Source organism: Neolamprologus brichardi, chromosome 14, assembly GCF_056152115.1.
Source record: "Neolamprologus brichardi isolate AB-2024 chromosome 14, ASM5615211v1, whole genome shotgun sequence".
Classification (NCBI taxonomy): Eukaryota; Metazoa; Chordata; class Actinopteri; order Cichliformes; family Cichlidae; genus Neolamprologus; species Neolamprologus brichardi.
In genome coordinates, this window is record NC_142117.1 from 41,792,619 (window position 1) to 41,820,110 (window position 27,492).

A 27,492-nucleotide genomic window follows, 5' to 3' on the forward strand; every position below is an offset into this window, starting at 1 on the left:
GTGAATCATTATCATCTCTCTTGGAAAATGTATTTTGTTATTGTGTTTAAGAGCAGATTCATTACAGCACCATGTTCATCTGCACTATATTGTTTTCATTGTTGTGAATAAACATGATTGTCTGATACAGCAAACACTTCATAATATGGACGTTACTGCTTTGATTGTGTTTTTATATTCTCCATTTTTGTTAGGAATCATTTCTGAAATAAAAATATCTAAATCTAATTTAACAGGCTGAACGTTGATGCTCTTCTGTCAATGACTCCATGATGATTTTAAATTTTAATAAACACACAATCCTCATATTTCAGTGCAGGATGTAGAGCAGAGTATATCAGTCAACTGGATCAGAGCTCATCAGCATTTTGAACTTAATATGCAGCCAACACACTTTAACACGTGTCTGATGTAGAATAGAATAGAATAGAATAGAATAGAATAGAATAGAATAGCCTTTATTGTCATTGTACAAAGTACAACGAAATTGGAGTGCCACTCCCTTGGTGCAAAATGCAAAATAAATATAAATGTAAAATATAAAAGTACAATAAAACAACCGTAGTACTCAATAATAATAAGTACAATAATAAGTACAATATATACAGGATAGCAGCATAATATAATGATAGTATGAATAGCAGCATAATATAGTGACAATGGCAAGTATAGTTAAGCAGGTTTAATTTTTTGTGCTCATTTACTACGGTGATAGCTCTGGGAAAGAAGCTATCCCTGAATCTGTTTGTCCTGGTTTTATGTGACCTGTACCGTCGGCCTGACGGTAATAGTTCAAACAGTTGATTACTGGGGTGAGAGTAGTCCTTGATGATATTGCCAGCTCTGCTGAGGTATCGGGAGTTTGCAATGGCCTCCAGACTGGGCAGAGAGCAGTGATCTTCTGGGCTGTGTTGATGACCCTCTGCAGTCCTTTCCTGTCTGCAACTGAGCACCCTGCATACCATGTTGTTATGCCGTACGTTAGGATGCTCTCTATGGTGGCTCTATAGAATGTCACCAGCAGCCTCTCCTCCAGGTTGTTCCTCCTGAGCACTCTCAAAAAATGGAGACGCTGCTGGGCCTTTTTTACCACCGCCGTGGTATTTGCAGTCCAGGAGAGATCATCAGAGATCTGCACGCCCAGAAACCTCATGGAGTGTACCCTCTCCACACGGTTCCCGTGAATGTAGAGTGGGGCCGGGTCTGCTCTGCCCTTCCTGAAGTCCAAAATAAGTTCTTTAGTTTTCGTGGTGTTCAGTTGGAGGTTATTAACTGAACACCACTCAGTCAGTCTGTTTACCTCATCTCTGTAGTCCGACTCATCCCCCCTTGAGATGAGTCCAACCACTGTGGTGTCATCTGCGAACTTTATGATGGTGTTTGAGAGATGGGTAGGGGAGCAGTCGGATGTGTAGAGCGTAAACAAGAGGGGACTCAGAACACATCCTTGTGGAGACCCGGTGCTGAGTGTGATGGTGCTGGACAGGTGGGGGCCGAGTCTGACAGACTGTGGTCTATTTGTCAGGAAGTCCTTGATCCAGAGACAGATGGAGGTGGAGAGTCCCAGGTGAGACAGTTTCTGGACCAGGATCTCCGGGATGATGTGATTGAATGCTGAGCTGAAGTCCAGGAAGAGCATTCTCACATAGTTTCCTCGGTGCTCCAGGTGACTCAGCGCAGTGTGGAGCGCTATGGTGATGGCGTCCTCGGAGGATTGATTTGTCCTGTAGGCAAATTGGTGGGGGTCCAGAGTGGAAGGCAGACCGGCCCTGATGTGCTGACAGACCAGTCTCTCAAAGCACTTCATCACTACAGGCGTAAGTGCAACAGGCCTGTAGTCATTTGGGCTGTCCACAGCCGTCTTCTTAGCGATGGGGATGATGATTGAGGTTTTGAGGCAGGGTGGGACGGTGTTTGATGACAAGGAAAGGTTGAAGATTTTAGTGAAGACACCGGTCAGTTCGTCAGCACATGCTCTGAGAACCTTTCCATGTATTCCATCAGGACCTGCCGCCTTCCTGGGATTCACTGACCTTAGAACACACCTCACTTGATGCTCTCCAAATGTTAGTGTGCCGGTGCTGGAGGCGGGTGGAAGTGGTGTAACAGCTGAGGGCCTGGTCGTCTCAAAGCGGGCGAAGAAACGGTTTAGATCCTCAGCCAGCGAGGCATCAGTCCTAGATATCGCCTGGTTATTGCTTCTGTAGTTGGTAATGTGATTGATCCCCTGCCACATTTTTCTGGGGTCGTTGTCGACAGCAAAGTGATCTTCAATCCTCCTCCTATAGGCAGCCTTGGCTTTCTTGATGCCTCTACTCAGGTCTGCCCTGGCCGCCCTATACGCAGCCCTGTCCCCTGACTTGAAGGCAGTGTTACGGCTTTTTAGGAGGGATTGCACTTCGCTATTCATCCAGGGTTTTTGATTTGGAAACACCCTGACCGTTTTGTTGACGGTGACATTGTCAACACAGTTCCTGATGTACGAGAGTACAGTGTCCGTGTACTTTGAATAGACATGGTCCAAAGTGTTTTCTCCTCTCGTAGCAAAGTCCACAAACTGGAAAAATTTGGGAAGCACAGTCTTTAGGCACGCTTTGTTAAAGTCGCCGGCGACAATAAAAACCCCATCGGGGTGGGCAAGCTGTTGTTTATTTATGGTGTTGAGCAAGAGGCTGAGAGCCGTGCCCACGTTAGCATCCGGCGGTACATAAACAGCTATCACAATAACTACTGTAAACTCCCTCGGGATATAAAAAGGTCTGCACGAGACTGCCAGAACCTCCAAATCAGGAGAACAGTGTGTGTGAATGATCCTGCTGTTACAACACCATTCGTTATGCACGTAAACACATAGCCAGCCCTCCTCTGCTTTTACCTGAGTTGCTGTTTCTGTCATGCCGGTGTAGCGTGTGGCCTGCTAACTCAACTGCAGCGTCGGGAATCAGCGGGTGAAGCCACGACTCCGTGATAAGAATAATGCTGCAGTTACGTGCAAAGCTCGTGGTGGCTATCTGTAGCTCCAGGTCGTCCAATTTGTGGGTGATGGATCTGGCGTTCGATAGGAAGAGGCTCGGAAGTGCTGGCCGGATGTTTACGTAGCCTAGCATCTGGGCCCGACCGGCATCCTCTCTTTTGCTTTCTCTCCCTTCGTCGGCTCCTATGCTTGCTGGGCGGGCAGACCATCCACGGTGACCCTGGCGGTCTCGCTATCTCCCCCAGGATGTTGTGTGTTCGTTGATAGTCGCCAGAGACAGACAAACTATATTTGAGTGTGAAACATATCATGGAAAAATGGAAGACGAGAGGAGCTGCACATGGTTATCATCATTTATTTATTTATTCATTTATTTTTTTGCCTGTCCCATTTGGATCTTTAGCCATCAGAATTGTTGTTTGAAGGCCAAGAAAGATGCCATGTTGGTCCATTTGATTGACCTTTATTATAATTGTGTATTTATTTTATTTTATTATCGGTTGTTACAGACGGGACAGACATGACTGGGGGATAGGACAGGGAGAAGGAAAGAATGAAAGAAAGAGAGGGAGAGAAAGAAAAACAGAGGGCAGAAGAGATGATGAGAAAGGGGGGAAGGAACAAAAAGAAAAACAAACACCTGGATCACCTGTATGGAGAAAAAAAACAGAAGAGAAATCAAACAAAGAGCAACATAATAAATACATGTTATCATCATTTATTATTATTTTTTATTTTTTTATTTTTGGTGGTGGTAGAGTTTAAATTTTTTAAAATATTTTATTTTAATTAATTAAAATGTTTTAATGAAAAACTATGAATCTTTTTAGCGTTATTTTTTAAAACCTTTTTATCGTTAACTCTGTTTCCCTGGGTCTTTTCCCATGTGTTTTGAATAACTCTTCTTTTTTTGGCAGCGGTACTGGTTTTATTTTGTTGTATTTATCCTCGACACCTTAAAGGCCGGTCCTTGAGAATATTGTCGGTCATAAACCGGTCCGTGGCACAAAAAAGGTTGGGGACGCTGGTTTACAGGACTGACGGGACTCCAGGAAACACAAACAAAGTCAGTGTTTAAGTGGAGACTCATCAACAGACCCGGGCTATCTTTCCATCATCTGGATTCACTTACCCTAACGTTTGTTATCAGGATAAACTGTCACACAGAGTTTGTTATCAGTTCTCTAACCCAGGGTCTTCCCTGCACGCTTACATGAAAGGGGCGGAGTTTGGCAGGATTGAGAAAAAGATGCCTGCCAGCAGATTCGGATGCAACACAACCCACAATGCACTGTTTGCACAAATTTGAGACTACAGCAGCGATAATGTGCAGAGTCTGCAGTGGCGGTACGCTGGACCTGACTTCCCTAAAGGGACCCCACATGACTCCACTCACTCACCTCTGGCAAGCAGAGTGTGTGATTCAGTTGAAACAGCCCTCATGTCAGCTCTGCTGGGCACACTGGGCTGTCAGGTGTCCCTGTCCCTTTTTGCCTGGGCTCCAACAGACTTGAGAATCACCCCTGCAGGTTACATAGGAAATATATAAAACCTTTTCTGCTTCAGCAGAGGATCTTTGTCTCACTGTTTATCACTACTACTGTAACTCGTGTTTTCTGAGAGGTTGCCATCAGTCTGTGAGCTGCACATCTGGACTGCACAGCAGTGGAAAGATCTCGTCCACTGTCACTGAAGTAGTTCTGTGTTATCTTAACTGAAATACCTCTTCTGTTTCAAAATACATTTCTAATAAAATCATTTTTAACTCCATGAATGCAGATTATGACTGTAAAAGGAGAATCAACATTAGTGTTCCCATGTTCTTGTTATGGTGCGACTGGATGGCCTTTGAACCCTGGGGCATATACTACGAAGTGATTTCAGCATGCCCAGGTTTTCTTTCCATCATCTGGATTCACTTACACTAACAATCGTGATCAGGATAACCGCTGGTTAGCAAAGTTAATCCAGGGTTTCTCATGCACCTTCACAAGGAAAGGGAGGTGTTGGCAGCATCTGACCAATCACAAAAAGGGAAATTCACAGATAATATGACTTGTCTTGATGCCTAAAATGTTTTTATGCTCGATTCAATTTAGCTGTTAAGTGTCTTTTACTCTGCTGGTGCCGGTTAGGTTCCAGATTAGAGATCAGCAGGTATGAAATCACGACGTACTGACCAATCACTTCTCCAGAAAATAATGTCACTATTCCTGGAAGATCCCTTTGACTTCTGTTGGGGGGGGAAGAGAGGGTCTAAAGTTTCATTTTTGTCTAATGTAGTGATGCGCGAATCATGAACGAATCGTTCAATACTCGAGAATCACTTTACTGACTCATGAATCATGATTCACAAGTCCAACTGACTCACTGACTCATCCCTGTTGCTGTTAGCAGCAATGTATCTAGCTTATAATTAAAATTGTGGAGAAAAACACAACATCCAGTATCTTAACAAAAACATTTCTGCTCTGAACTGGAAGAAAAAACCCTGAGTAGAAGCTCACATCAAGAAAATAGCTCCTCGGTTTACAGTAGCATCGCTCTGCTAACATGCTAACAGCACATTTGAGCTACTCACCCCCTCCCTTCCTGTGCCGAATCATAGAGCGAACGAATCACTCACTCACTCACCCCCTCCCTCCTGGCTCACAGCTTCTTCTTCTTCTTGGTTTGCAACCAATGTTAAGGCGCATTACCGCCCCCTGGCTCACATTTCAGTGGACATTTAGATGAGAAAATATATATTTAACTCATTTAAGGAAAATACTAATAAAATAAAGATAAAAAAAATAAATGTTTATTAAGCAATTTTGATAGGAAATTGCTGAATTTTAGAAATGTTTTTGCTCTTTTTTTGCTCTATAAAATAGTTGTTTTTTGTTTTTTTTTAATCATTCATCTGAGCAGTAGGATTCACATGAAAAGAGAAACAAATTAAGTTTGAGTGAAAATGTACATTTTTTGCACTCTCTGGTCAACTGACTCAGTGAATCAAATGACTCAAAAAAAACGATTCACTTTGGTGAGTGACTCATTAAAACTTGATTCAGTAAAAAGAATCCAATTTACCATCACTAGTCTAATGTCTTTGTGTTTCACTAATGAGCATCAGTAAGAAAAAAACGTGTTCTTAGATGCAACTTTTTTCTGTTGTCAGCAAACAACCACACGATCTGCGTTAATTCACTAACGGAGATTTGCCGCGTGGCGTTAACGTCATTTTAACGAGATTAACGCTGACAGCACTAGTTTTAATATTTAATATATTTAAGGATTTAATTTTGAAATCTTTTTTTCATTTATGTATTTATTTTATTGTTATTTCACTTTCTTTGTCTGTTTATGTTGTTTTTTACTTTTATCTCAGTTTTTGTGATGGAAAGCACTTTGTTCAACCATGTTGGTTTTAACGTACTCTATAAATAAAGTTGGATTGGATTGGACTAATATGATGAAAGCGAGCCCAAGCCTGAAATCGACTCCTGATCTTTGATCCGTCCTCACCTGGTCGTGAACGTGATGGTCAGCCAGGTATCCAGTTTACCTTTGAGTGTCAGATTTAGGCAGATTTGATTGCTTCCGTTTCATAATGACAGATTTAAGTGAACTCCTCTGTCTCCATTCCCAGACTTCTACTTTTGAATAAACTTTCCTTTAACTTGCTCCGAGTGCTCTTTTGTCTGCATGGTGTAACTGTAGCCTGGCATGCTGAATAACCAGTGAGTGGACCTTCCAGAAATATGTGATTTTGGCTGTTGAAGTAGGTCAGTCACCTTTGAAGGGCTGAATATTTATGGAGTCATCGGTTGACGTTCGTTTGTGGAAGTCTGTTTTCACTCTGATAATAAAGAGGATTTATTTATTTCATTGACCAATAATAAAAAGACTGTTATTATATTTTTAACATTATATGATTATATTCACAGTGATGCTTTGAGGAAGACTGCACTGTTTGTCCCAGAATAATCAAACTGCCATGAAATACATTCACTAATTTACTATTTGGAACTAACACACTATTAGTACATCTCAGAGACACCTTCTTTCTCACACGAAGAGTAACAGATTACATCTCTTACTGTGTCCGACCAAACAACTGCTGTGGAAAGTCAGTTATTAGCAGTTTTTTAACTACACCCGTAAATGAACGTTTGACTGAATGCTGATAAGTGAATACTGAGAAGTTAGGAGGAAATGTTTTCAAATGTTCCTGCAGAGAATCTGATTAAAATGTTTTTTGTGAGCAAGAATCAGTTTGATCAGTGACCTTTTTTCAGCCAGAAACCTTTAAGGTCACACATCCGCTGTAATATTATAATTTGCTGTTCTTTTTTTTAATACACCTTTGTAGAGAAGAAAAACATCTGGATGTCCTGATGCCAGATGCTTTTCTTTCCAAGCTCCTTACAGTGGCTTGCAAAAGTGTTCGGCCCCCTTAAACTTTTCCACATTTTGTCACATTACAGCCGCAAACATGAATCAATTTTATTGGAATTCCACGTGAAAGGCCAACACAAAGTGGTAAACATGTGAGAAGTGGAACAAAAATCATACATGATTCCAAACATTTTTTACAAATAAATAACTGTAAAGTGTGGTGTAAGTAATATTAGATTAGTATATTATTAGATAATTAATCATTAATATTACTAATAATTATTATTAGTAATATTAGAGTAAGTAATATTATAGAGTAATAACCCGCAGTTCAAAAAAGCTCCCCTCCGACAGCCAAACCCATCTGTTCTCTGATTGGATTGTTACATTTGTGATTGACATGACATTGACCAATCAGATGAAAGGAAGAAAAATAGGGTCAAAATTCGTACTTGTAACTTGCAGAGATTCACACGTTTTGTTTGGCTAAGTCCACATACAAATCTTTTTTACACACACACATTTTCTTTTTACACATACAAAAGTACAAGTACAAAATATTTATAACCACATTTTGAGCCCACAAAGCTGTACGTGAGCTCCACTGCAGTGGCTCGTGCACCGCTGCGTTCACGGCGTTTGCTGTAAATTATACAGCAGTGACATATGTATGTAAAATGTTTACTGAAGTTAGTGAAACAGTGTTTGTAAGGACTATAAGGTCCATAATTACTGAGGCAGTTAGACACACACACACACACACACACACACACAAACACACACGCACGCACACACACACACACACACACACACACACACACACACACACACACACACACACACACACACTCTCCATTTTTATCTGTATCTAGCATTTCCGAGCAGCATGTCTTCATTATCTGTGTGTCTGCAAACACTCTGGTTTCAGTGGTTTCAGATCCATTTCTCTCTCACGTTGGTACAAATTAGTAAACACTTTTTATATTTCACTGTTTTTACACAAGTAAGCAGCACGTCTTTATCAAGATCAATAAGCTGCTCGCAAACAAGAGTTTTAGTCAAAGGTAATGTAGTAATAATTAAACATTTTAGTATTATTATCCTGGCTGCTCGAGGCTCCGTTTTCTCTGACAGTTTCAATCAAAATTAGAAATGCTGCTCTGAGACTGAGAGAACTAATAGTGCTGCCTGTTGTGCAGTTCGTTTCCAAAACACGTTATTCATGGTTGCATACAATTTTAGACTGATGTGGGCAAAAGCCTAGCATAGCCTGTTACGTTATTATGACCGGCACATTTTATGAGTGAACTTGGCTTTAAGTGACTTACAGGTTTGTTTGAAAAACACTTTCTTATATCCAGGTTCTTCCTTTTTGCTGCCATCCTCCTCTCCTACTTGCAGGTCCTCACAGTGCAGGCTTGCTGCTGCTAAAACTAAACAGAGCTCCCTGAAAGGCACAGCCAATCACATTGGCCATATTTGTCACATGACGTAGAGAACGTAATTTAAATCTTTCTTCACCGCTGGTTGAACGAGACGTTGACAGATTGTTTTTTTCTTTCTATCGCGTTTGTTTTTCTTTACTTGAAGAAATCAAATTATTGGTGGGGCCATGTCCCCTCTGTCCATGCCAAATCTACGCCCTTGGCCTAGTACATGGTTCTGTTGTTGTAATGATGGTCATGTCATCCATGTAGGCCCTAATGGGAGGAAGACGAAGGCAGTTAGGCAGTTTTGCAATCTTGGCTCAATACACACACACACACACACACACACACACACACACACACATACACACACTCCATTTTTATCTGTATCTAGCATTTCCGAGCAGCATGTCTTCATTATCTGTGTGTCTGCAAACACTCTGGTTTCAGTGGTTTCAGATCCATTTCTCTCTCACGTTGGTACAAATTAGTAAACACTTTTTATATTTCACTGTTTTTACACAAGTAAGCAGCACGTCTTTATCAAGATCAATAAGCTGCTCGCAAACAAGAGTTTTAGTCAAAGGTAATGTAGTAATAATTAAACATTTTAGTATTATTTGTTGACTCCATGTTCTGAGTGTTACATTTTGCCAACTTGTCTATTGGCGATAAAAAGTTAAAGTTAGACTGAAAGCGGGTTCAAGTGTCCAGTGTTCTTCATGTCATGATGTTGCAGTGCACTCACACAGAGGCTGTGGATGCTCCAACAGCACAACTGTGGTTTGTCACTGATATGTGAGACTTGAGTTTGTGCAGCTGAAAGCAGATGAAGAGGTAATTAAAAAAATAAATAAAAATAAAACAAATTTATATTTTTATATCTATATATATGTGTGTGTATATATATATAAATTAGTTTGTGTGCTGCAGCAGGCCCTGTACTGATGAGGTCCGCATGGTTCCCTCATTTAGATCCAGGCAGACTTTGAGGTCCTTAGTCATGATGTGAGCTGTTAACTTTTGGATTAGCTTGTGTGTTATTGCACTGAACATCTCAAGAACTTCAATGTTCTTTTATTTATTTTCAGTGTTGGGGAGTAACAGAATACATGTACCGAAGTTACGTATTAAAATAGAAAATATGAGTAACTGTATTCCGTTACAGTTACCATTTAAAATGGTGGTATTCAGAATACAGTTACTTTTTTGAAATAAAGGGATTACACGGCCGTCTTTTCCTGTTTCATATGTTCGGCTATGCCCTCTCTGTTTTTGGTAATTCCATGCCGACAGAAACCCCCAAAAAAACACGCATTAAGAGGCTCTAATGGCGGTGTCTCAATCTCGCGGCCCATGTCACCCTACTTGCAGCCCACATAATGACGTGGAGAAATTTTTTTTTCAATTATTGTTCAAAAATTATTTAATATAAAAGCAACAGGCAGACTGTTCCAGGCATAGCCCTAAAGAATGTAGCCTCATGGGCAGTGTAGCCCAGTTGTAAGTAAGCTATTAAGAGTCGACTGTACACCGTGTTCGTGTTTTCCTCTGAAACAATAAGTTCTGTTGGAGCAGCCTTTCAACGCCTCTCTCTGTCTCTCGCTAGCAAAGTTGACCCAGGCAACAAAGTAAAGCTAGTTTTTGGCTACGAGCCCGACACAGAACCCACCGTATTAGCCAGAGGTCCCTTTACTACGGTTTGGAGCCGCGGACCTGTTTTATATACGCGCGGAATTGTTTTCTATATGAGATCACTGCTAAAAGTACAGCCTTACCTAATGTCCACCTACTGTTACTCATTTTATATTAAGATTTAAAAATCTAGTTGGTGTTGGTATGGTGAGTAGCCTACAGTAATAGTAACAAATCACACAGCAATAGTACATTTGTACTGGAACTGTTTGTATGTTATTTCTCCAGGCCCATAGGGGGCGCAGGTTTGCACAGTTTGCTATCTTGAGCCAATTAATCACTAGAAGAAGTGTGATAGGAAGTGTTTGCTCATGAGTGAAGCAAGACATGGTGTGTTTCTTCCGATCCAAAGCCATCCACTCTGTTAAATCCCTTTGAGTGGCAATATGAGTAAGTTTCTTAATTGTGTTTACCTTTAAGACAGGGTATATGACATTATTGAAGTGATTTGGAAACATTTGATGTGTTTTATATGTCCACTTAAGTTCAACCCAAGCTAATGTTTATGTGACATTTCTGTATTCTGTATCATTTCAGTTTCACACTTTTTTGCATTAAATCCTGTCCAAATACAACACGTGCCTGTTCCTTGGAGGAAGTGATGCAAGAGAGAGTTTAGCTGACTGTGAATCTCTGGAATGTGAACGTGTCTGTTGTGGGGTTCCAACTTACCCCCAAGCTGCACTGGACTGGAAGCTCATCTGTTGTTAAATCGAGATCTTTGATATCTTTGGCCCTATCCTCAGGGGGGAATGCACTCACCACTTCCACTTTATTGGAAGAAATCTTGTGGAGACATAGATTTGAGAGGCCAAGCATTTTCTGAGTTCTCTGTAGGACATCAACAGCCTCAGCTTCAGTTGGGAAAGACTTTAATGCGTCATCGACATAGAAGTTGTGCTCTACAAAGTCTCGGGCATCAGTTCCATACTCACTTTCTGCTTCCCTTGCTGCCAGTCTCAGCCCGTAAATTGCCACTGCCGGGGAAGGACTGTTACCAAAGACATGCACCCTCATTCTGTAGTCTACTACGTCTTTGCCAAGGTCGTTGTCTTTGTACCAAAGAAAGCGAAGGTAGTCTCTGTGGTCTTCTTGGACCACAAAGCAGTGGAACATTTGTTCAATGTCAGCTGTGACTGTGACTGGTTCTTTCCTGAAGCGAAGCAGCACACCCAAAAGTGCGTTGTTCAGGTCCGGGCCGGAAAGCAGCACCTCATTGAGGCACACTCCATCAAACTGTGCACTCGAATCAAACACAACGCGTATCTTCCCCGGCTTTTGGGGATGGTACACACCAAAAATCGGGAGATACCAGTCCTCTTTGTCTTTATTGGGAGGTGGTGCGAGCTCTGCGTGTTGGTTATCTAGCATTTTCTGCATGAATTCCACAAAATGTGTTTTCATTTTTGGTTTCTTGTCGAGCGTACGTCGTAGCGACATCAGCCGTTGGTAGGCGTAGGACCGGTTATCCGGGAGTTTGCGTCTGGGGGTACGGAACAGGAGTGGTGCAACCCAGCTGTTTGTATTGTCCTTGAAGAAGCCTGCCATCTTTTTCAAAAAGATTACATCTTCAGCTGAATGAGCAAGGTGGTTGTCGTTACTGGTGTGACAAAACACAGAGTCTCCCAAATTCTCAGCTGTGGGCCTTTGATGTGAGTGAGCAGATGGCAGTTGACTGGAGATGGCTTTGGTTTGGCTCAGACTGAAGTCCTCCTTTACACTAAGGTGACTGTCGCAGGGAGTGAGATAGCTTTGGCGTCCATTGTCCAATACATAGGTTTTCAGAACATTCACTTTACTTGGCTTGTGGGCATTACCAAGACACACATCGCCAATGATAACCCAGCCCAGGTCAAGCTTCTGTGCAAATGGGTCATTATCTCTGCCGTTGATTTGCTCCCTCACTTTGTGAACTCTCAGAAGGTTGCATCCTATCAGCAACAGAATGTCTGCACTTGGGTCGAGAGGTGGTATTTGAGCAGCTATTGCTTTCAGGTGCGGGTGGTGTAAAGCAGCTTCTGCAGTTGGCACCTCTTCCCTGTTGTTGGGGATGGCATTGCACTCAATGAGCGTGGGGAGAGGGAAACTCATTTTTCCATCTAATGACTCAACCATGTAGCCACATGCTCTTCTACCAGTCGTGTGTGTTACACCACTACAAGTTTTCAGCATGTATGGTTCAGGTGTGGTTTGTATGTTAAATATGTCAAAAAACTCTGTCTTTGCAAGTGACTGGTTACTTTGATCGTCAATTATTGCATACATGCTTCTGGCGTTGTCTCGCTGACCCTTGGGATAGACTTGCACTAAGCAAACCTTAGAACAGGATCTTCCTGTGATTTTGTTTCCACATACCTCTGTGCATGTGGCAGTAACATCCGGGTCTTGTGGATTTGCTTGCTCCCCGCCGTGCACTTCAGGAGATGAAGGAGGCCTGGGCATTTGCAGTGTTGGGGCAGGATAAAGAGCTGACAGGTGTTTCTCACTATTGCACTCTTCACACTTAATCATGACTGTACAGTCTTTGGCTTGGTGGCCGGTGGAAGCAAGGCAGCGATAGCAAATGCTATTGTCTCTGAGGAACCTCTTCCTCTGCTCAAGCAGCATAGCTCTAAAGCCCCTGCATCTTTTGAGTGGGTGGGGTTTGTGATGTATGGGGCATTGTCTTTCAATGTCTTCATCTGTCTTTTTTGCCTTTGATCCCTCTGATGATATGTCCGTCTTGTGCACTGTAACCGATGACCTTTGGTTGTGGTTACTTAACGGTTTTTCTTTTCTGTAGCTGGACATGTGGTTGGCATAGGAAAGAGTCGTGTTGAAAGGTGTGGTAAAGCTTGGATCATTCCTTGCTTTTGCTTGACGTTTCACAAATTCAACAAAGAATGAGAACGGTGGGAAGCTAACATTGTGGTCTTCTTTAAACTTTGACCCTACCATTGTCCACTTCTCTTGAAGATGGAAGGGCAGCTTCTCCACAATTGGATGTACTCCCCTAGCTGTGTCGAGGTAACTTAAACCAGGCAAATAACCATCTAGCTTTGCAGCTTGGAGTTCACACAGCAGATCTGATAGGTCACGAAGCTTGTGTGGTTCTTTACTGGAGAGCTTTGGAAAGTCTCGTATTCGGGCAAACAAGGAGTTTTCTATTGCTTCTGGTGAGCCGTAACATTCCTCTAGTCTCAACCATATCATGTTCAGACCGGCAGGTGGATGCTTTATGTTGACTGCTTTTAATCTCTTGGCGTGTTCAGAAGACTCTGGGCCTAGCCACTTAATGAGTAGGTTGATTTCTTCAGTGGCTGTTAGACCAAGGTCCCTAACAGTGCTCTGGAATGTGGCTTTCCAACTAAGGTAATTTTCTGGCTTGTTGTCAAATTTAGACAGTCCTCCAGTTATTAGCTGACTCTTGGCTAAGAATCTGGCGAGGTCACTTGCTATGGTGTCTGCATTATTATTTGAGCTTAATCCGTGCTGCAGTTGTAATGCATCGTGGAGAGTCTGTGGACTTACATCTCTTTGTAGTCGTCTCTCTGCCCCATCTTGTGGCATGAATGAGTGCTGCACTGGCTCTTGTTTGGGACAAAGAGGTGTGTACATTACTGGTTGTTTGGATTGTTCATTCTGATATTTACTGTCGTCATGGTGAGATGTAATGTCTGGAGCCAGGTCAGTGTGGCTGTGTTTATTTATGTATTCACTCACTTTTTGCTCTGGGGTTACTTGTAGGGGTGACAATGGCCACTCTTCTCCTGATTCAGCTTTGTCAAATTGAGCTGCTGCTGACTCCATTACCTCTGCTTTAGCCAAGGCTGCATCTGCTTCCTTTTGGAGGTTGATTACATCCAGAGTTGCTTCTAGGCGGGCCTTTTCTACTTTAATGTTCATCTCCTTCTCAGCGTAAGCTAATCTGGCTTTTGCTGCTTGAGCTTCTGCTTGTGCCCGCGCTGCTACCATACTGGCTCGGGTTGATGCTGATGACCTGCTTGAACATTCTGCAGATGATCTAACAGTCAGTTTTCCTGAAGACTTTGAGGACCTTCTTGAGCGAGTGGACCTTGTTTCCTCGTCGTTTTGACCTTCAGCCTGTGATTTCTCCATGTTGGAGTAGAACTGTCACTCGACGTCCCTCGCAGAGTGCTATGATTTCACTGTACTGTTGCACCCAATGTGACCCAGTGTCCTATATTGAGATTCACAGCCAGCTAAACTCTCTCTTGCATCACTTCCTCCAAGGAACAGGGACGTGTTGTATTTGGACAGGATTTAATGCAAAAAAGTGTGAAACTGAAATGATACAGAATACAGAAATGTCACATAAACATTAGCTTGGGTTGAACTTAAGTGGACATATAAAACACATCAAATGTTTCCAAATCACTTTAATAATGTCATATATCATGTCTTAAAGGTAAACACAATTAAGAAACTTGCTCATATTGCCACTCAAAGGGATTTAACAGAGTGGATGGCTTTGGATTGGAAGAAACACACCATGGCTTTGTCTCAATTCAGGGTCTGCACGCTTGAAGTACGCGCACTACGCGTACTACGTACGGTGCGTACTATAAGTACGAGAAGTGAGGAAGTGAGAGGCTTGTGAAATGGGACGGTCTAGCCTTCGTCGCGCTGTTCAGGTTGCCTAGCAACCATTATACTAACCGCGAGAAACGCGAGATTGTGTGACATAAATGAAGGAGAAAAATGTTTTGTTGGTCATTCATTTTTGTCATGACATCACTTTAATTAGTTGAGTATCTGAGGCTGAAACCACAGGACTGTAAAACATGATTGTTGGGCTTCATTTCTTTACTGAACAGTTATTACAAGAGTAGTGAGTAAATAACAATTAGCCCTTGTTGTTCATGAGACTAAAATAATCTCACTGTGGTAATGTAAATATAATATGGACAATATTATAGTATTGTCAGATTATTATGATATATATATATATATATATATATATATATATATATATATATATATATATATATAGAGAGAGAGAGAGAGAGAGAGAGAGAGAGAGAGAGAGAGAACAAACATCACTAATGTCACATAACTTTGCTGACATGTGGCCAACAGCAATATTTTAATGTTCTTCGTTATTAAACATTCGCACATGAATAAGTGAGGTCATGTTCAGTACTTACTTTTGACAGTTCACTCTTGGCCGCTCCCTTCTGCCGTATTTTGCGGCAAAATTATCCACACCCACCACTGCGCTATGAATTGTGGGATATATGGGACCACGAAGCGTGCACCGGACCACGCTTAATATTTGGGGAAATCGACGGCGCATTTGGAGTACGCATTTTAAGTACACTTCGAATTGGGACAGCCGTTGTCGCGTGGCGGTGACGTAATTGCACTTAAAATGCGTACTTCAAGCATGCATACCCTGAATTGGGACACAGCACATGTCTTGCTTCACTCATGAGTAAACACTTCCTATCACACTTCTTCTAGTGACTAATTGGCTCAAGATAGCAAACTGTGCAAACCTGCGCCCCCTATGGGCCTGGAGAAATAACATACAAACAGTTCCACCCCTGTCAAAGTCGAACTCTGGAGCAGAGTAGGCGGGGCCTGAGATCTGCCCCTTCAGCCAAGCAAACAGGGCCTACCGTGACACCGGAAGCCGGGACGAGGACAGACAAGGAGAGACAAGGAGAGCACACCGTCACAAGCGAGAAGTGTCCCGAGAAGGCCATCTTCAAAAATCCAGGGCCTGTGCTGCTGGATAAATGCTAAACTGAGTCTTTGGCTTTTAATTAGATTTTTAATTAAAATAATTTTAATTAGATTTGTGCTGTGTTTTATTATTAATGTATTTTATGTATTTCTGTTTTATATTACTGTGAAGCACTTTGTGGTTTTTATCCTGTGAAAAGTGCTATATAAATAAATTGATTTGATTTGATTTGATTTGATTTGGGTTAGGGTATTAGGCAAGCATGCAGGTAGGGTTATAGGACTGTGTTCGTAACTTCAGGTACTGGCCACCTCATCACTTGATTCCATGAATTGACGCATTGTGCTGTGGGCAGGAGATTACGGCCATACCACTCTGAGCACCCCTGACCTCGTCTGATCTCGGACGCTAAGCAGGGCTGGGCTTGGTTAGGAGTTGGATGGGAGACTGCCTGGGAATACTTGGTGCTGTAAGCATTTCATTTTCATGTCATTGAACTGCTTTTGATCCAGAGAAGGGGTGTATTAAAAGAACCAAAGCAGCTGCCCATTAATGAGGGCACATTAACCACATTGCTTTTGGCTGTTTTCACCAATGTCTTGTGCTGCTGGCTGAGGCCACCTACAACACACCAGGGCCTGAGTTGCCGGCTTGGGCCACCTACACCACACCAGAGCCTCTGGCTCTGGCTGAGGCTAACTACACCACACCAGGCCCTGTGCTGGTTCCTGAGGCCATCTTCAAAAATCCAGGGCCTGTGCTGCTGGATAAATGCTAAACTGAGTCTTTGGGTTAGGGTATTAGGCAAGCATGCAGGTAGGGTTATAGGATTGTGTTCATAACTTCAGGTAATGGCCACCTCATCACTTGATTCCATAAATTGACACATTGTGCTGTGGGCAGCAGCTTACGGCCATACCACCCTGATCACGACTGACCTCGTCTGATCTCGGAAGCTAAGCAGGGCTGGGCTTGGTTAGTACTTGGATGGGAGACTTCCTGGGAATACCTGGTGCTGTAAGCCTTTCATTTTCATGTCATTGAACTGCTTTTGATCCACAAGGGGTGTATTAAAAGACCCAAAGCAGCTGCCCATTAATGAGGGCACATTAACGACATTGCTTTTGGCTGTTTTCACAAAAGTCTTGTTCTCCTGGCTGAGGCCACCTACAACACACCAGGGCCAGTGCTGCTGGCCGAGGCTAACTACACCACACAAGGCCCTGTGCTGATTCCTGAGGCCATCTTCAAAAATCCAGGGCCTGTGCTGCTGGATAAATGTTATACTGAGTTTTTGGGTTAGGGTATTAGGCAAGCATGCAGGTAGGGTTATAGGACTGTGTTCGTGACTTCAGGTACTGGCCACCTCATCACTTGATTCCATAAATTGATAGAGATTTGTCAATTGTCAATTTGTCAGAGATTTGAAATATCTGATATGCCCCCAATTTGGGGGCAACGTATTAAACACATTTTTAGAACAGGGAGCTGAATAAGGGGCTCGCTCCGTTAGCTCCACGCATCGACCCGGTATTGCAGCGCCTCTGGGAAGGGTGCCCCCTTTGCTGACTTTGTGCAAAAGCAAGAAAGCCAAACAAAGTAAGGTCTGCCAAGCCAAGAGCCAGAAAGCAGCCTGAAGCCGCGAACGTCCAGTCACCCCTGTCCTGTCAAAGTCGAACTCTGGAGCAGAGTTCCACTTAGGAATCTCATGGCAAAGTATAGGTTAGTAGACTCCATGGGGAGGCTCTTACGCAACCGTCCGACCCATACGTCGGAAAATAGTCGGGGAATGAGAAATAGGCTAGACTATATACTAGTAGGAGACACAGAAAAGGTAATCGAAACGGGTTCCCTCTACGCGCCCTTTACTGATCACAAAATAGTGTGGGCGAAGGTGGAATGAGAGGGGACAGCATATGGAAAAGGATATTGGAAATTAAATAATGACATCTTGTTAGAACAGGAATATAGGGCAAGTTTCAGAGGGATCTTCCAACATTGGGTGGATCTGAAATGTCTGTATGTGGATAGAGGGAGCTGGTGGGAGGAAATGAAAAAAAGAATAAAGAAATTTTCAATTGGTTACAGTATGCGGAGAGCACAGGCCTCAAAGAAGGTCTTTAAAGATTTACAGAGGGACATTGCAAAAGAGGAAGAGGATAGGAACAGAAATAGACATAGGGATAGAAGTGAGAAATTGAATGTTTTATTGAAAAAACAAGAAGATTTTTTTCAACAGAGAGCGAGGACAAGGATGTTTAAGTTTATGCAGGAGGAGCATGAGGGTCAAGAGAAGTGTTCAGCTTATTTTTTTGCCCAAATGAAAATGAGGGAAGAAAGAGGACTAATAAAAGAATTGGAGAAAGATGGGAAGACGATGACTGGTTCTGAGGATTTACGGAAAGTAGTAGAAGAGTACTATATGCGCCTTTTTGAAAAGGAAGAGTTGGATATAGACGCGCAGGGGACCTTTTTGAGGGGGTTAGGGGAAAGGCTATCTGAAGAAGAAAAACAATCAATGGATAGATGCATAAATAAGAATGAACTATACGATGCCTTGAAGACAATGAAAAATAACAAAGTACCCGGAATAGATGGTCTTTCGAAAGAGTTTTATGTCACCTTCTGGGATCTCATCGGAGACCATTTGCTAGAAGTATTTAATGAAATGTGTGAAAAGGGCTATATGTTGTAAAGCATGAGGACGGGGGTGATTAGTTTATTGTTTAAGAAAGGCTCCATGGCAATGCTTTCCAATTATAGACCTTTGTCCATGGTATGTGTGGATTATAAAATTCTGAGCAGAGCTTTAGCGTTACGCTTGGCCCAGGCTATGCCGTTTATTATAAATGAGGACCAGACCTGTGGAGTAAAGGGTAGACAGATTGCTTGGAACTTGCATTTGCACAGGGATGTGCTTTCGTATATAGAGGACAGGAATTTAGACTCCATATGTGTAACAATTGACCAAGAAAAAGCCTTTGACAGAGTCAATTATGATTTTCTATGGAGGGTGATGACGACTTTCAATATAGGGAAAACATTTCTGAGCTGGATAAAAATGATGTATGTTGACATTTGTGGCAAGGTGAAAGTAAATGGCTTTCTGACAGATGAGGTGTATCAGCAAAGAGGACTTAGACAAGGTTGTCCCTTGTCTGCCTTGCTTTACGTCATCTATGTAGAACCTTTAGCATGCGCGATAAGGGGAAACCGAGAAATTAGAGGGATAGCCTTACCAGGGGGAGAAGTGTTAAAAATCTCCCAGTATGCTGATGACATCATCCTTTATTTGGGGGATGATGGGAGTGTGAGGGAAGCTATGCAGCTAATACATACCTTTGAAAGGGTGGCAGGGTCAAGGGTGAACAAAGAAAAAACTAAATGCAAATTTCTGGGAAGGTGGGCAGGCAGAAGGGAGAGGCTTTGTGGGCTTTCCCTCTGTGAAAGCCCCATGCGGGTCTTAGGCATTAATTTCGGGAATCCTGGGGGAGACGCAGAACGAAATTGGGAGTCAAAAATGGCAAAAGTGAGGAGGAAATTGGGGATGTGGAAGAAAAGAAGACTCTCCATAACCGGCAGAGTCCTGGTTGTGAAAGCCGATATTCTGCCTGCCCTACTTCATTTGGCATATGTTTTCCCATTACCACAAATGTTTAGGAAAGAACTAACACGGGAAGTGTTCAAGTTTATTTGGGGTGGGTACGAATATGTGAAAAGAACTATGATGTACCAGCCGATACTAAAAGGAGGGAGAGATGTTCCATGCATCCCTTTAAAATTGGATGTATTATATTACTGTAACATTTGTAACATACTGAACAACCCTTATACACACAAATGCCAACTTTTAATTCGCTTTTGGCTATCAGGCCCATTGAGACAACTGACCAAGTGGGACAATAGTGCGCCCAGAGCAGAAAGCAGACCGGTGTATTATGCAAAGCTGATCAAGTGGCGGGAGAAGCATTTAGAATGTAAGGATAAGGACCTTGCTCTGAATCATAAGACCTTGTATAGGACCCTGGTGGAAAAAACCCACACACAGTGTGTGTGGGTGAAAGAGGCTACATGGAAACGAGCACAAGGAAAAGACTTGAGCAATGGGTGTAAAGATTTGAACTGGTTGCTGCTACACAGGAAAATCCCTGTGAGATCGATAATGTATGCTCATAGATTAAGCGACAACAAAAACTGTCCAAGGACTACTTGTCAAGGAGAAGAAGAAACAATAGAACATGTAATGTGGGGATGTGGTTTTGCGCAAGAAGTGTGGAGAGAAATGCAAGTGCAATATGAGTGTTTAAATGGCATCCAATATGATGAGCTAATGTTCCTTACAGGGAAGGAAAAAAGAAACGAGGCCAGCGGAAAGATCCTCTTGTTAATGGCCCTGACAAAACTATTTTTGTGGAAGGCTCGACAGGGGTACATCCTGGGGTCTTACAAATGGACAGCTAGAACTACACGTAGAATAATAGTAAAAGAAATAGAGAAGACTTGTATTTTAGAGAAAACTAAATGGGGCTGGGACACGATTAAGGATAGGTGGAAACATGTCTTCCAAACACCTCCCGGTTTCAGGAAGGCTTAAGAGATTCAAACTAGGAGGATAGTTTGATTTTTGTGTTTCCGATGGAGTTCTGTCGTTCTAGAACGGACGTTTTGGGTTTGAGAAGAATATTGTAGAGTACGGGCCCATGTAGTGGTAAGATGCGGCGCCGTTTGGTGCCTGCTTTCTATTTTTTTTTATTTCTTTATTTTTCTTATATTCTATTATTACTAATATGTTTCTGGTGTTGTTTTCACTTTTTAATGAATTGTATATGTGGTTTGTGAAAAGTGTGTGATTGATGAATAAAATTTAAAAAAAAAAAAAATCTGTTCTTATCAGTTTAATATCTGATACGCCCCCGATTCGGGTGCAACGTATTAAACGCATTTTTAGAACAGGGAGCCGAATAAGGGGCTCGCTCCGTTCGTTCCACGCATCGACCCGGTATTGCAGCGCCTCCGGGAACGGTGCCCCCTTTGCTGACTTTGTGCAAAAGCAAGAAAGCCAAACAAAGTAAGGTCTGCCAAGCCAAGAGCCAGAAAGCAGCCTGAAGCCGCGAACGTGCTCCTCTCCAGTCACCCCTCTCCTGTCAAAGTCGAGCTCTGGAGCAGAGCAGGCGGGGCCTGAGATCTGCCCCTTCAGCCAAGCAAACAGGGCCTACCGTGACGCCGGAAGCCGGGACGAGGAGTCACTGCGGCTTCCTGCGAGGCCAAAGAAACACACGCTCTGGCTTCTCTTCAAAACGTACAAGTCTTTCGCCTTTTACTAAAGGCTTCCGTGGAGAGTGAGGCTAAGGAGTTGCACCTATTTTTGGCAGGGTCTGCCGTCTGGCTGGGTCCTCTCCTCGTTGTTCAAAAGAAGAAATAGAAGAAAGCGCGCAGTTCCAGGGAGCTCCGCAGGCCTCTGAGCTACTGTGGGTGGGCGGAGATTTGAAGCGGAGCCCTCCCTGTGAGCCAAGTGAAAGAGTGCACCGTCACAAGCGAGAAGTGTCCCGAGAAGGCGGCTCAGCCAGGAACCTGCAGGAAACCATCGCTTCTCGGCCTTTTGGCTAAGATCAAGTGTAGTATCTGTTCTTATCAGTTTAATATCTGATACGCCCCCGATTCGGGGGCAACGTATTAAATGCATTTTTAGAACAGGGAGCCGAATAAGGGGCTCGCTCCGTTAGCTCCACGCATCGACCCGGTATTGCAGCGCCTCCGGGAACGGTGCCCCCTTTGCTGGCTTTGTGCAAAAGCAAGAAAGACAAACAAAGTAAGGTCTGCCAAGCCAAGAGCCAGAAAGCAGCCTGAAGCCGCGAACGTGCTCCTCTCCAGACACCCCTCTCCTGTCAAAGTCGAACTCTGGAGCAGAGCAGGCGGGGCCTGAGATCTGCCCCTTCAGCCAAGCAAACAGGGCCTAATGACGCCGGAAGCCGGGACGAGGAGTCACTGCGGCTTCCTGCAAGGCCAAAGAAACACACACTCTGGCTTGTCTTCAAAACGTACAAGTCTTTCGCCTTTTACTAAAGACTTCCGTGGAGAGCGAGGCCAAGGCGTTGCGCCTATTTTTGGCAGGGTCTGCCGTCTGGCTGGGCCCTCTCCTCGTTGTTCAAAAGAAGAAATAGAAGAAAGCGCGCAGGTAAATGGCCTGTAAAATGGTAAATGGCCTGTATTTATATAGCGCCTTACTAGTTCCTAAGGACCCCAAAGCGCTTTACACATCCAGTCATCCACCCATTCACACACTGGTGATGGCAAGCTACACTGTAGCCACAGCCACCCTGGGGCGCACTGACAGAGGCGAGGCTGCCGGACACTGGCGCCACCAGGCCCTCTGACCACCACCAGTAGGCAACGGGTGAAGTGTCTTGCCCAAGGACACAACGACTGAGACTGTCCAAGCCGGGGCTCGAACCGGCAACCTTCCGATTACAAGGCGAACTCCCAACTCTTGAGCCACGATCGCCCAGGTAACGTATTAAAAGTAAGTACTGAATATTATGTCTCTTATTTATGTGCGAATGTTTAATAATGAAGGACATTAAAACATTACTGTTGGCCACATGTCGGCAAAGTTATGTGACATTAGTGATGTTTGTACTTTCAGCGTTAACTTGGTTTTAAAGCCTTTACTTTAAAATATACGCTGTCGACCTTAATCTTACAGAGAATGTGATGATTTGATGGATAATTAAAGTCAGTCATATATCCACAAACACAACAAGCTGAAAGTCAGTGATGCTGCTTGGTTTGTAGTCCTGAATATCACGGCACAAGCAGGATTCACTGCACTGTTAATGTTAGCTATGTTATATTGCTGCCTCCGTTCGGTGGTGTCGAGCCAAACGGACTTTGACGTGTGTTTGAACGAGCTGACGGTTAGGGTGCCTGGGTTGTTGACCCGGAGTTTTGAGTTTATTATATTATTGAAATTGATTTTGATATTATTTATCATTTCTAGTCTTTGGTTTCTTTGTTAGAGTTCTGTCTTATGGTTTATGTCTCTCTGTTATGTTTCCTGTTTTACTTTAAAAGTCTGTGTCTCATGTTAATGCGTCTGGTTTTGCTTCCTTTGTCTCGACAGCCCTGATTTGTCCCAGCTGTGTTTCCCTCCTGTCTCTCAATCCCTGATTGCTGTGTATATTAGCCCTGTGTTCTCTTTGATCTGTGTCGCGATCTCTCTTATCTACCCTCATTCATGCTGTGTGTTCTGCCTGCCTGCGTTTATTGTTTATATTTTGGAAGTTTGTTACTTTGAGTTCAGCTTTAAAGCTGTTTGAGTTCACGTTTGTCTCCGGAGTCTGCACTTTGGGTCCTTTTCCTGCCTGCACACAGCCGTTTCATAACAGACGGTTCACTCGTTAAGCTGAAAGAAAGATGCTTTAATCACAGGAGTCACACATGTGTCCACTGTACCATCTGGGAACTCTTCTTGTTTAGCACTCGTAATAACACAAACACTAAATCCTCCTTCTCTTGTGCTGTTTTTATGAAACCAGTTTGGTCAGGATGAATTAAGAGGGGGGTTATTTTCTCCAGTCTCTTTGAGAGAGCTTTGCAGATTATTTGAAGGTCTACATTTATAAGGGATGTTGGATGATAGCTTGAGGGATATACAGGGTCTTTGCCTGGTTTTAGCAGGAGATTAATGTTTGCAGAATTCATATTTGATGGAAGTCTTCCCTTTTCTTTGATTTCCAACAACGTTCTGTAAAAAACTGATGCTAGAATCGTCCAGAATTCTTTGTAGAATTCTGCAGGAAAGCCGTCTGGACCTGGAGCCTTATTATTGGGCATGCTTATCAGGGCTTCCTGGAGTTCACCTGATGTCAGTGGCGAATCCAGTGCCATTACTTGAGTGTCTAATAATTTTGGAAGAGTTATGTTGTCTAAAAACTGATCAATTTCCTTTTTAGACGGGTTTATTTGTGGTGAACACAATCTTTTATAGAAATCCCTGAAAATGTTGTTTATTTGTTTCGGGTCATATACTGTGTTCCCAGATGAATCCTGAACAGCACATATAGTTGTTTTTTCTTTGTTTATTTTTAGCTAGTTTGCTAGAAATTGACCGGATTTATTACCATGTTCATAATTTTGTAAGCGTAGTAGACATCTTTTTCTCAATCCTGCCCCTTTCATATAAGTGTGCAGGGAAGACCCAAGGTTAGAGAGCTGATAACAAACTCTGTGTGACAGTTTATCCTGATTACAAACGTTAGGGTAAGTGAATCCAGATGATGGAAAGATAGTCCGGGTCTGCTGATGAGCACTGTCTGCTCTAACACTGACTATGATTGTGTTTCCTGGAGTCCCGTCAGTCCTGTAAATCAGTGTCCCCAACCTTTTTTGTGCAATGGACCGGTTTATGTATGCAATATTCTCAAGGACCAGCCTTTAAGGTGTCGAGGATAAATACAACAAAATAAAACCAGTACTGCTGCCAAAAAAAGAAGAGTTATTCAAAACCCCTGAAGAGCATCAATTTCACACCCGACCTCAACTCTCGTGGTCTGGTTCCAAATGATTTACGGACCGGTGCCAGTCCGTGGCCCAGGGGTTGGGGACCGTTGTTGTAAATAAAAGAAACCCCTGCTTGGACGCTGTGCAGAGCAGCAGGACCACACATTGTCTCTTAATGTTTCTAATCATATTAATATTTATTTGTAAAATTGTAAATTTTAGTTTTAATGTTCATCGAATAAAATTACATTATTGAATACTACGTGCTACGCAATAATAGTAATAATATTAACTGTAATAATCGTAATGGCAGTTGTTGTTGTCATCATCATGCTGTTAATATCATGACTTTTTAAATTCATAGTTTTTCATTAAAACATTTTTAATTAATTAAAATGAAATATTTAAAAAAAACCTAAACTTTAAACTCTACCACCAACAAAAATTGAATAATAAAATTAATAAATGATAACCATGTGCAGCTTCTCTCGTCTTCCATTTTTCCATGATATGTTTCACTCTACATCAGACACGTGTTAAAGTGTGTTGGCTGCATATTAAGTTCAAAACGCTGATTATTCATTTGAAGTCAAAGTTTAGGAGCTCTGATCCAGTTGACTGATATACTCTGCTTTAAATCCTGCACTGAAATATGAGGATTGTGTGTTTATTAAAATTTAAAATCATCATGGAGTCATTGACAGAAGAGCATCAACGTTCAGCCTGTTAAATTAGATTTAGATATTTTTATTTCAGAAATGATTCCTAACAAAAATGGAGAATATAAAAACACAATCAAAGCAGTAACGTCCATATTATGAAGTGTTTGCTGTATCAGACAATCATGTTTATTCACAACAATGAAAACAATATAGTGCAGATGAACATGGTGCTGTAATGAATCTGCTCTTAAACACAATAACAAAATACATTTTCCAAGAGAGATGATAATGATTCACATCAGAGTGAAGAACGAATACATTTACAACTGGTTTCTAACATTTATTATAGATCGAACTGATCACTGATAGAAACAGAAGAATATTCAAAATGATACTCTGAGAGATACATGAATGAGATATGGATAAACATCAAATCACATAAAACAAAAAAGCACATAATCATTATAACTGAAATAAAATATGAGCAGAAATAAACAAGAATTAAGTCGAAAGATAGAAAAAGGCAAAATGTTTAAAATATATAATCATATAAGAGACTGAACCGTCCAGTCAGGTCACAGATTCATATCTACAATAATATTTTTGTTTGTTTTTGTTTTGATTTCTTCACTTCTATGTATTATTATTATTATTATTATTATTATTATTATTATTATAAGCATATTAAGTGTGTGTCTGAGCTGAAAGCTGCTCTCCTCTCCTGGTTTTCTGTGTCACACAGACCACAACAACACAAAGCATCACCTGCAGACTGCTGAGCAGTATCCACCTGACTCTGTAGAAGGTCGAGTAAACCCCAAAGGGCTCTCTGTAGATCAGAACAAATTTTTCTGCTGACACACACTCATACTCATAAAAATTATAACCTGCACACACATACTCTCCTGCATCTTCCAGTGAGACATTAGAGATTATCAGGCTGTCATCGGAACAAGTGATTCTATTGTCACTGCAGAACTTAACATCGAACACAATTTTGTCTTCTGTTTGGATCAACTTAATGAACATAAAGCCCGCAGGACTATTTTTCCAATCATCAGAGCATCTCATAGTGACTTCATCTCCCTCTGAGAAAACCTTTACTACAGGTGGACCAAATTTAGGGCACACCAAAAGCCAGTACATATGTTTTACTGTTTCACCTACACAGCTGTAGAAACCTGAATCATTTAACATTAGTGATGGAAGTACCAGCGAGAAGTTTCGACCAATTTCTTGATCAGTATTGTAGGGAATATCTTCCTTCATCCAAACTGGGGGCTGGTCATGAATGGGGTCCATGAAGGGACACTCCAGCACAGCTGTGTCTCCCTCTGAAGCATAACGTTGCTTTATTTGTTTAAACAAATGTACAGAGTAAGTGCTCACACACTGCTGTTGGTTCATCACCAGGCAGATGTAAACAGTTTGTTGTTCATTGAAGACATGAAGAAGTGATGTGTTTGTCACCTCCAGGAAACTTTCTTGGACTTTATTCACCTTCAAAATTGTTCTGTCTTCAAATCTACCCAGCCTGGCTTGTTCCCACTTTCTGTCATGTCTGATCCAACGCACCGCCAGATTCTCACCTGCTCCTTTACATTGTACGTCTACAGTGTCTTCAGGACTTGTGATATAATCTTCCCACCTTACTGTCTTACACACAGTCAGGCTGATGTTTCTCTCATATGTCACGCTGCCCTGAGTCCAGCACACTTCTTGGTACAGTCCAGAGTCTGAGTGGGTCAGGCTGTTGAGAGTAAATGAAGGAGAACCATGAAATGTCTCAGGAAATGAGAGTCGTCCTGTCAGGTCTTCATGTACTGTGAAGTTTCTGTTCCAGGGGTCAGAGATGTTCCACAGGACCAGAGTATCTTCACCAACACGTCTGGAGGTGATGCAGGAGCTGTTTTCATCTGGGAGCTTGAAGTCTAAAGACTCTCCTTCTTTTCTTGTGGCGATAAATTCTTCTGCATGAATGTTGCTGATGAGAGTGAACAGCAGGGAGAAGCAGAGCTGTGCGACTGCAGCCATCCTGCTCAGAGGTCTCGTGGTGAGTGTCGTACAAGCACTGACACTGCTCGCTTCATGAGCTTCCTGTTTGTGGTTGGAGGAGGAACGCCACTTCTTTATCACATCATCAAGGAACACTTTGAAGCATTTGGC

The 27,492-nt window shown here is 42.4% G+C and overlaps 1 protein-coding gene, 4 non-coding genes and 3 pseudogenes across 5 annotated transcripts; 7 read left to right on the top strand and 1 right to left on the bottom strand.

Moving 5' to 3' along the window:
* Positions 1–16,522: 16,522 nt before the first annotated feature.
* Positions 16,523–16,641, top strand: LOC148099791 (5S ribosomal RNA; annotated as a pseudogene).
* A 429-nt stretch (positions 16,642–17,070) lies between these two features.
* Positions 17,071–17,189, top strand: LOC148099792 (5S ribosomal RNA; annotated as a pseudogene).
* Positions 17,190–17,547: 358 nt separating this feature from the next.
* On the top strand, positions 17,548–17,729 carry LOC148099793 (U2 spliceosomal RNA). The gene has a single exon (XR_015720240.1). It is a non-coding gene; the product is annotated as a U2 spliceosomal RNA (small nuclear RNA).
* A 1,899-nt stretch (positions 17,730–19,628) lies between these two features.
* Positions 19,629–27,360, bottom strand: LOC148099794 (uncharacterized). The gene is made up of 2 exons (XM_087851401.1): positions 26,117–27,360; positions 19,629–19,650 (listed from the first exon to the last, which is right to left on the bottom strand). The coding sequence occupies exons 1-2, from the start codon at positions 27,358–27,360 to the stop codon at positions 19,629–19,631; spliced, it is 1,266 nt and encodes a 421-aa protein (XP_087707527.1).
* LOC148099795 (U2 spliceosomal RNA) lies at positions 21,023–21,198 on the top strand (annotated as a pseudogene).
* Positions 21,442–21,554, top strand: LOC148099796 (U5 spliceosomal RNA). The gene has a single exon (XR_015720532.1). It is a non-coding gene; the product is annotated as a U5 spliceosomal RNA (small nuclear RNA).
* LOC148099797 (U2 spliceosomal RNA) lies at positions 21,749–21,939 on the top strand. The gene has a single exon (XR_015720561.1). It is a non-coding gene; the product is annotated as a U2 spliceosomal RNA (small nuclear RNA).
* LOC148099798 (U5 spliceosomal RNA) lies at positions 22,181–22,293 on the top strand. The gene has a single exon (XR_015720544.1). It is a non-coding gene; the product is annotated as a U5 spliceosomal RNA (small nuclear RNA).
* Positions 27,361–27,492: the final 132 nt, after the last annotated feature.

Bases quoted from the DNA above. Each gene is read 5' to 3' on its own strand.
- LOC148099794 (XM_087851401.1), bottom strand. From the start codon at position 27,360: ATGGCTGCAGTCGCACAGCTCTGCTTCTCCCTGCTGTTCACTCTCATC. The intron at 19,651-26,116 runs GTGGATACTGCT...CGTCTCCCCCAG, and splicing joins TCGACCTTCTACAGAGTCAG to GATTCCCGAAATTAATGCCT.